The 10,459-nt window shown below is 41.4% G+C and overlaps 1 protein-coding gene across 1 annotated transcript; it reads right to left on the bottom strand.

Moving 5' to 3' along the window:
• Positions 1-1,134: 1,134 nt before the first annotated feature.
• pnrc2 (proline-rich nuclear receptor coactivator 2) lies at positions 1,135-5,816 on the bottom strand. The gene is made up of 3 exons (XM_034174109.1): positions 5,613-5,816; positions 4,893-5,087; positions 1,135-1,649 (listed from the first exon to the last, which is right to left on the bottom strand). The coding sequence occupies exon 3, from the start codon at positions 1,624-1,626 to the stop codon at positions 1,168-1,170; it is 459 nt and encodes a 152-aa protein (XP_034030000.1). The 5' UTR covers positions 1,627-1,649; positions 4,893-5,087; positions 5,613-5,816; the 3' UTR covers positions 1,135-1,167.
• Positions 5,817-10,459: the final 4,643 nt, after the last annotated feature.

Below are 10,459 nucleotides of genomic sequence, written 5' to 3'. Positions count from 1 at the left end.
GGCTTACACTGTGCGAGTTTTGGCCCTTTTTCAGACGACTTTTCACTCGTGCATTTTTGGATCACGCCGAGTTTCAGCTTAATCGCACATCCTGCATCGTGCAGTATAGATGGAGTAACGAGCTGCGTTTAACATCTCATAACCACCTCCCAATCGGCAATCGTATGGTCGGATGAAAATCAAACCTGTTTGATATTCTGGTCAGCCGTCGTGAGGGTTCCGTACTGTTGAAGCGTCTACGCACTGATTACCTCTCACACTGTGCATGTGCAAACACCGGAGAGAGCAAACAGTGATCATCTCTTTGGGAGAGCAGCCTCTGTTTCTTCCCCCCCCTTATTCTTCAACTCAGTCTTGTATTGGTTTTCTTTTTTGTTTTTCTTACTTTGTCTCCCATCGAGTTTTTGTAAAAATAAGAAATGTAAATAAAGTTTGAAAAAGAAGAAGAAAAAAAAGCTCCTGTTTACATCTTGCTTCTGGAAACACAAGTCCTACATGTGGTTTTTGAACATACAATGTGAGTAGTCAGATCGCATCAGAGCATCGGGCCGTACAGTGTGAGGAACATAAATCGTACGCTCTGAACTTTTACACCCTGCGGTTTTGTCGTACAGTTTGAGCTGGAGCCGAGTACAACGATTGAAAATATCGTACAGTGTCTACCCAGCTTAAGACAGCTTTTGTTCCCTGCAGAACTGCAGTTAAGTGCCTCACATCCCAAATGAAAAAACTAAATACTTGCTCCACTGAGCTCCAGCAAATGAATCAAACAAAAGATCAAACTGAGAAAAGAAAGCATGGCTGCCCAGTCAAGTAACCATCTAACACTTACTGTGGAAGAAAATGCACTTAAGCGACTGTAACAGCCAACAAAACAACAAAACAGAAGTCCCAAGAATTTTCACTTTCACAATTGCACAAACAGAACTCTACTGAAAGACATCACACCTACCAGCAAGGCTGCAATATCTTGTAATGCTTTAATAAAAGTTTTGAGAAACATTTTCAGCAATATCACTGCAAATGCCTCCTATCTTTAAAGAGGTTAATGTTAAAATAGTTTAAAAAAAATACATTGAAGTTTTCCTGGTAGGTGGAATGCCTTTAAGTGAGTTCATGCATTGGCTTATTTTGTTTGTTTTGTTTAAAGAACAACTGAGGGACTTCCTAACACACTTCCACCTTTAGGAGGCTCTTGAGCTGGAAGGCCATCAGTGCCCTGTTGTCAGAACTCAGTGGTAATGGCACCCAGTGGCTGGGAGGTTTTGGCAACATGCTGGGTGAAGGTGGCTCACTGAACTTGGGCCCAGCATAGCTGCTGCCTTGCTGCGGGGACAAAGACACTGTACCCTCCCAGTTCTGTGGGTAGTTGGCGGCACAACGAGCTGAAGTATTTTTCTCCGTGGACACGGCCTGCCGTGCCTCGGGAGACCTGTGGTAGGCAGCGCGCTTGTCGCTCCAGCGATGGCCATGATGGTGAATGCCCCCTGCTACTCCTGCAGCTGCTACCGCCATGGCTCCATTATGCTCTCGACCTCTCTGCTTCCCCCGGCTGATCTGGTGGTTCTTCTTAGGCCAGGGACGCTCATGATGGGAAACTGGAATGTTGTACCTCTCTCCTACCATACTGATTTTGCAATACGTGTCACCTACGAGGAAAGATTAACATATTACAATCCAGGAACTATACATAATGGCAGATTGAATATCAGTGTCAACCAGATTAGAGGAATAGCTACCAGGAAATAAATTCAACATAGCCACTATTCTATCTCAATATACTGTATCAGCAAGCTCGTTTCAGTCAAAAACTTAAAGGAGACCTGCACTGAAAAAAATGCAGTCAGATTTTTTGAACAAAAAATGACTTACATTTACACATGAGATCCTTCTGAATGTAGTAAATCTGCAAGCCCAGATCTGTCATTCAACGGAGACATCTTCATTTGAAAATGACAAATTTACAGCTAACATTTAGCCCTCCGCAAATTGTCCCTCTCATCATGGACGCTGCCGAGACGTCACGGACAAGACCCTCTCCCAGCATGCATTGCGCCAATTGTAATTAGAGGATTCATGTCTTTTCTTGTCTTATACGGAAGGATTTACTTTTTTAAAACTTCATATTGTCTTGCGGCACGTTTGGTGAGTACACATTTCTTTTATTTGTGCTTGAAAATTATTTTGGGGGACTTTTTCATATGCCCGTTTGATTGAGTGGTGTCGCAATGAAAATCTACTCTCTTTCACCTCCGGTACCATCGCGGGATATGGAGGCGAGACCCGCAAAGAATCCCAGTCATTAAAAATATATAAACCTCTCTCAGCGTCCATGGAGCTCTGGGGCTCCGATTGCCGAGACGTGCGGTGCTGTGGATTTTGCCACAAGAAGTCTGTCCTTGCAGCAACAGGTGTACCAGCCACTTCGCATTAAAACAGCGAGCGTAGCGGAGGCAGAGAGCGGGAGAGGAAGAGTGGCGTCCGCTGTCGATGTTGTTGCTGATCTGAGCACACAGATCTGTATCTCACATTCATTGCAGCTTACTTTTGGATGTTGAAACCAGGACGTGTATAAGTAACATTACTAACAGATAAAATCAATTTCAATGCGGGATCGGACTGAAGGCGGGAGCGCGTCGTCTTGTCCCTGACGTCATGAAAATGATACGGCTGTACAAACTTTTCACAGAGGGCTAAATTTTAGCTGCAAATGTGTCATTTTTAAACGAAGATTTCTCCACTGAATTACAAATTTGGGTTTACAGATTTACTTTACTGCATTCACAAGGGTCTTATAAATACATATCAGCTATTTCTTTCTGAAATCTGACCACATTTATTTCAATGCAGGTCTACTTTAACACAAGTTCGGCAGTTGTATTCCAAACACAATTTAAGGTATCCTAAATGTAACTAGTGATAAACGTTATCACTACAAATTGTGACTAACCATTTTATTACCAACAGAAATGACTGTTTTGGGTACACAGCTGTATAAGTAAAAATAAAAATACACCCAATTTAGGAGAATATGATTTACAAAATAACTTTTTGCTGAGTTGTGTTCACACTTTTTAGCAATCCAAACTTGAGAATAAATTCTGTGACCTATTTGCGTGTCTGCTTAAGTAATGGCCCAGTCACACAGCATGTGATTGCTGAATGAAGGGAAAAAAGAAAAGTCATAAATTGTTGAAAAAAGGTGGATGAAAGAGCTTTATCACCGAATAGCCTGTGAAGCAAGAGTGCAAAAGGAAGGAACTAAAAAAAAAGGAACTAAACGAAACTGAAGCTAACATTGATCTCAACGCTTTAAACAAAACACGCCTGGACCCACTGCTGGAGCAATGTGTGTCTGCATCTCTGCGTTTCAGGACTCGGAGCTGGGACGGTGCTCAAAGCGCCTGAGTCCTGGAGAAACTGAAAACAGAAGCTGTGGATATCTGTTCGCACGTCGGTGGGTCCACCTGCTCCGGTTCCTCATCCAGAACAAAAAAGTGATCATCTCCTTCATCCCCAGAATCCACACTGTCTGTCGACATGCTGCGCGCTCCATCTTGCTCCAATTTAAAAAACAAACAAAAAAACAATCTGGTGTGCCGTGGTAACTGCTGTATCACTGTATTACGTTACTAAGCCATATATATTGATTTATAACAAAAAACTGTCAAAAGGGGGAATAAATTTAGGTCGTGAAGATGATTGAATATATCAGAGCAATAAATTGATCAGTCCGTGCGAATGTGCATTGATTCCCCATGTGCTTTTATTTCCACCAGCTGCAGCTGATCCACAATCCACAACATGAATTCTGCCTTCCAGAACAGCTCTTTGTATAATCATTTGAATTATCTGTTGCCACATGTACATAAGGGCTGGATTGTCATTCCTACACTCATATTGTTATATCTAATAAAAAATAAGTGCATGCAGGAGTTGTTGCTGCGTTCAAGTACCGTCGTAAATTACACAACTTTTTTGTTGTTTCAAATTCAGCAGTTGCTTGTGGCAAAATAATTAATTGTATCCACACAAAAGATTAATTCTGGCCTATATATGGTGTCTGAGCCCACTGAAGCTGACCCCCCACCCAGATTAAAAAAAAATAAAAATCCAAGCTAACAGGCTGAGTTTGCCCTGTAATTTCTGTCAGTACATGAACGCAGCGGCACCCGGAATGTGTAAAAGCATTCAGCTGGTTGAACGAAGTCAAACTAAACACTAACGTTACAAAAACTAAGCAAACAATTCACAGCGCTTCACTTTTCCCATATATTCTTATCTTACAGCTTTATTCCAAAATGGATGAAATAAATTTTTTTTCCTCAAATGTGGTTGGGGACAACTTCTTAGAGGGGCAACTGCTCAGCCACACGAGAGTGAGCAAAAACATGGGTAATTGTGACAGTAGTTAAGAAGAAAGCAGACATGCAAACTCCAGCTGTATTGCAGCAAGCCGGGGTTTGGATACCGTGACCGTGGACCCAAAAGTGCTATAGGCTCTCCCAGGCATGCACACTCGTAACTGTGAGATGGCTTATTGTCATGGCGGCCAAAAACAAAGGGAGTGTAAGCCTAATGTTGCATGTAAGCCTCAAATTGAGCAGCTTTGGGTTATGGTCATAAAAATATCCACTGCCTTACTTGAATTACTGAAGAAAGACTAAAGGAAAATAAAAATGCATTTTTAAAAAGAAAAAAGAAGGATGCAACAACACTAAAAATAAAGTATTTCAAATTTTTCAGCCCCCTGAGACAGATTTGATTACAATGTTTTTATTCGTCACTCTGTGACGTCACTACAGACAAACATGAGGGTGCTACGTGCAGAAACGCCAACCAGAGGACGACGCCCCTCCCCCACAGCGCACAGCCAAAACAGTTCAGCTCACCTCTTTGTTGTCACAGAACAGAGATTCCTCTTTAATCGTTCTCCTCCGGTCGGGCCCCACGTCCTCGAAGTAGCTTTGTGTCTACCTTTGTGTGCGCAGTATGAGGTTTTCATGTGCCAATTTGCGTCGTTCTCTCGTGAAGCCGAGCTGAACATTAATTCACCTCGGCGCACGATTGTTCCAGAAGTCGAAGACCTTCAGGCGAAAAGGGGGGACAGAGAAAACAACAATTTAAGGGAGGGTATTCCAACGAAAAGCGTCAAGTGTAATTACCATATGTGATTACAGATCAATAAATAGGTAATAAGCAATAACGCGGATGTGTCGCGACAGGAAAAGCAGCATCGGAAAATAATTCAGAGTGCGTCATCGACGTTATCGCAGTCATACTTTAGTGAGGTGCATACCAGTAAACAGTTTCAACAAATTGTTACATGACTTATTTTATTTCTCCTATTTACCCCAAATTTGGATTTAGCTGCTGTCTGTCAATTGTTTTTCTTTTTCTCTCATGCACTCCCCCACCCCCCGCCTTTGTTACTAGTCAGTACATGTAGTGTTCCAACCAACTTAGCTTTCAGATTTTCATAAACAAGTAAAAATAACAAAAAAAAGAAACCACAAAAAAATGACGTTTTAGGTTTTCTGGGTCAATCATCGACATCAAAACGAAAAGTGGATTCAAATATGGTGACGAGGCATTAAAAACAGTTTTCCTACCGACTTCTTCAGGTTTGGCTGTTGAAACCCTCGTCAGAAAACACAGAATTAGCTTTAAGAATCCCTCAGCCGCGAACGTACACAGCAAGGCAAAGGCAGATATAAGTTGACTTCTAAGTCGTCGGCCTCGAAAGTTGCGTGGCGGTAAAGGATTTTAATACACCGCTCCTCCTGACGCCGCGTGAAACTGCGACAAAATGGAAACTACTGTCCCCTCTGTACAAATCTATATCACTCACAAGAGCCAATCGCGCACCCCCTGGAAACTATCTGGCCAATCAGCGGAGAAATTGCCAAAGACTTCATGACTGTTACCAGACAGCTGACGTCAATGTCAGACACTCCTCTTTCCTTTGTTGGAGCTGCTTCCTGAAAGAAGTGTGAACATAACAGAAAAAAAAAACAAAACAAAACACTGTTTTGGTTCCCGGAACTTTTTTTTTTTTTTAACGAGTTTGTGTAAGAAAGGAATCTTTATCAACGGGTGCAGGGCATCCAAATACATGCTGTGTAAACCACTTTCAAATGAAATGTGTTAAAAGTAGTTATTTCTTTTTTATAGAAAATGTCAGAATGTCAATCTGTCATGATGGGCTTCAACAGCTGCAAAGCAACAGCCGTTCTTGTTGCCCAACACCCACTTTTACTGTTGAAGAAACAAAACCTTGACCGTTTTCTAAAACGTATTGTTAGATAATATCTGTGCTGATTCCTTATTTATGTTAGTGATCAAGTATTTGCCTTTTTTATCTGTTTGGAAGTCTCTGAGATCTGGTTTAAAGTTTAAACATAAGTTTCACTTCCATCACACGTACGTTTCAGATACAGGGAGGGCTCCCCCTATGTGTGAGAACCAGTAACATATAGACTAAACCACGCCCACTGTAACTCCCACATTGTATAAAAGTGTTGTGCCGGCCATCTTTGTTTTTTCACAAGATGGACTCCGTCTGTGAAGACTCAGGCCTGATTTTCACCGTGACCTTCAATAAATTCAAAATTAGGAATATATCGATTTGGTTCTCTGTAAAGGGCAGTAAATTACATAAAGAACAGGGAGAAATTACATTATTTTACAGCAGATGGAATGAACATACCATTTACTAGTGATGGCAATTTCGAGGCCTCATGAACCAATGAGCCACTTCAACACAACTGGCTGAAAATCGACACACTGCTTCAAGGCGTTTGATACAGTTTGAAGGGTGACATCTGCTGGATTGTTTTGAGAATTACCCTGAGCGAGTGCTGTGACAAATGTTTGCAGTAATTCATGACTGATGTGGTTTGTCCTTGAAAAATACTAATAAAAAATGTCATCTTCATTATTGTGTCTTTCTTAATGTAATAAATAGTCCCTACAGATGCACACATACTGGTTATGAAAGCCTTTATTGTAGACTATATGTAGATTCATCAGTCCTCAAACAATATTTGGATGGAATGTGACGGGAAAAGTGAGAAAGGCATGTGCTTCTGCAACTTGTGCTTATGATACTGTAATTTGTAAATTAGAATAGAGGGGATAAGAGACGGTGATTGTGCAACTATCAACAATTTTTATTCAAAAAAAGAATCATTTCAACAGTGCTGGGCTTTAATCGGCTCCTCTTCTGCCTCACCACCTCTCCAGCTTTGGAGAAGACCTGCTCGCCAAAATCACAGCTCTTCAGTCACTCAGTTCAGTCTCTGATCTACCTATGAATATATAGTCTAACCTATAACTTGTGTTGATGTACTGTGTGGATAAATGTTGTATATGAATAAATGCCTGTTGTGTGTGGTGTGTGTCTGTCTATGTTAGGTCCTATGTGTATGTAGCTAACTATACTAAATTAACTCTAAACTAGACCTAAATATAAACTAATGCTGTCCCTGTCACGTAGTAATTGGCAATAACACTGTCGCTAGCAGTCTCCTCCTCTCACAAACCCACAGTTTGTGCCGCGATTCAGATCTCATTTAAATACTTGGCGGGTCGTATTGACACGCCCAGATTATTCGACTTTCCCGCGAAGCTTGACACGTGGTGTGACGTAATGAGGCCTCGCTCGCAGTGGTCACGTGATGGGGGCGTGCTCGAAACGCTGCTCACCGACACTTCTGGTTCACAAAGCTCGATGCTGTGTCGAGCAGACTGACTCGAGCTTAACATCACTACCATTTACCAATTCTCCCTACCACATATACGAAAAAATCAACCCACAATTCATTGCATCATCAGCATACAGATTTTTTAGCTGATGAACTCACTTCCAGTAGCATTAATACTGAACATCGAGTGAGGCCGAAAAAAAATCCTCCTAGGCCATCTGCCTCATCCACTATGAGGACCCCTGTAACTGAAGGGCGCCACCATTTTGAATGGTCACATGACATGATCTAAAATAGCGTGGGGGGAAGAAATGATTAGTTTGTGGCATCGTCACTTCCACGTCAGATCAAACAAATGCTGTTTGCTGTTTAACAAATACGCAGCTGTTGACATGTTTTATTTGGGAGTGATTTTTGCTCTTAATTTCCAGATTTAAGAAATGATTTGTTTGAATTTAGTTATATTTCTGTTGTTTGGGCCTTAGTGTGGCCTTCAACTATTCAGAGGGCTTGGATAAAATTGCCCAGGAGCAGTATAAAACCAAATTAGCATCAGCAGGACTGGCATCTTGTCCGTACCAACTCGAAGCTGGACAATGGAAAAATGATCCTACACAATGCCCAGATGTTCAATATCCTGATATTTATTCCTAACTCATAGACACACCAGGTATTTATGAAAGTAATTTCCTTTTTATATTATTTGTGCCATGTTGCGTTGTGAATTGCTGGTCTCCCCCAGGAGAGAGGCTGATTATTTCCCCCCAAAGTAATGCATTATACTGATCGATATGATGCATAATCCTCTTGGTGTGCCATCATTATGCTTTATGAAATACTGGCCTGTGCCAAGGAGTACCATGCTGCCCAAATTTTTCATTCTATGTTTTGTTTTTAATATCCCACGAGATCTCGTTTATTGTCAAACCAGCAAGTGTTCAAGTTTTCAACATTTGACTTTTTTTATCATTTAATGAGACAAACAAAAAGTTACACTGAAACCTTACAGAGGATTAAATACAACAGGAAAAAAAACAAAAAAAAAAACACCAAAGAACAAGTTAATTAAAAAAAGAACAGATCATAACCAGGAAGAATTATTAAAAAAAAAAAAAAAAAAACTTTTGACATGTCCTGTTTCAGTGTGACTCAAAATTTGGCACTTCCTGTTTCAGTGTCAAACTGCCACTAAATTCCAACAAGATCCCATGAGATGTCCTGGCTTGTCAATCCACGAAGTGTTCAACATTTGACATTTCCTGTTTCACTGTGGGCTCAAAATTTGGCACTTCCTATTTCAGTCTCAACCTCCCACTGAATAAGCGAAGTGCGTAATGCATCTGTGCATGTGTGGGTCAAACAGGGGCAAAAATCCCAACTACCACTCACATCGCTCCCATTGAATTTCTTATACAGTAGCAATAGACTGTAAAAGTTAAGGACTGTAAAAGTTAAGGCTTTTACAGGGATTGTTTCAAAGGCTTTAAACCTTAAGCGACGCATAATAACGACAGGTGAGCATTGTGCTGTTTTCAAATGCTCGAACGGAATTTATAGACTTGAAAGTTGGATGAAAACACATGATTGCAAAGCTCCGCCAAGTCCACAAAGACAAAGAAGAAGAAATGTGGTTGTAAACCTCCGTTCATTCTACACAATTTCCCCACAGAAATGAAAGATCCAGACAGACGTAAAAGACGGACTAAAATTGTAAGTTTCTTGCACACATTTATTTGTCCATATCCTGAAACTGCCAAATTATAATGTGGCTGATGACGGCGTTTTCGTGCATCGGCTTATGACTGTAATGTCGCGCCATGAATGACGTGGCGAGTAATATTGTAAAATTGGCATGTTCTATAAAGAAACTGCATGCATGCACATATTGTATGTCTGTCATCTTATCAAAACAAACGTGACACCAAAGAGGTTGTATATGAGACTCACCTTCATTGTAGTCATTATGAAGCCGGCGGAGTCGCGATTTCTCATCCCTGCTTAGCAAATATTCTGCAATATCCACAGTTTCAGTCTCTGGACTCCGTCTAACCATCCGTCAGTTGCCTTCAAGGGGTCAGAAATTTGTTTGTCTCCAACTATCAACAAGGACTGGTCATTTTCAACAGCAGCACACTCTTCCTCCTTTGTCGGCACTAACGGTAGTTTCTGTACAGATGCAACACACATAAGCACAGCCAGCTCTTCTTTCCATTTCTGTCCACTGCCGTACGTAGTTCTGGTTGTAACAGGCAATATGCGGAGCTGACAAAATGCTTTAAATCGTCAACTTTCCAGCGGTTGAAATGATCCAAATCATAGCACTCCTCGCTGCTTTCCGTCATCATAGCTTGTGGATTGGTAGTCGAAAAATTTAGCCTACCCATAATGCACCGCGCGGCCCGAGATGTGCACTTCGTTTATTCCCACGAGATCTCCTGTCTTGTCAATCCAGGAAGTGTTCAACATTAGGCAATTCCTGTTTCACTGTGGGCTCAAAATTGGGCACTTCCTGTTTCAGTTTGAATTTGCCACTGAATTCCCATGAGAGTCCACAAGATCCCGTCAAGTGTCAATCCAGGGAGTGTTTGACATTTGAATTTCCTGTTTCACTATGGACTAAAAATTTGGCACTTCCTGTTTGGGACTCCCTGCATCATGAATGAGCTTTACCCCGCTGCGCGTTGCTTCACTTGTATCAAACAAAACTGGATGAAGCCACCTAGTACCATTTAACAAAGCCCTGCTGGAACTTT

This window comes from Thalassophryne amazonica, chromosome 7, assembly GCF_902500255.1.
Source record: "Thalassophryne amazonica chromosome 7, fThaAma1.1, whole genome shotgun sequence".
Taxonomy (NCBI): domain Eukaryota; kingdom Metazoa; phylum Chordata; class Actinopteri; order Batrachoidiformes; family Batrachoididae; genus Thalassophryne; species Thalassophryne amazonica.
Note: the sequence above shows the minus strand (reverse complement) of the source record. Positions and strands in the feature narration are given on the sequence as shown.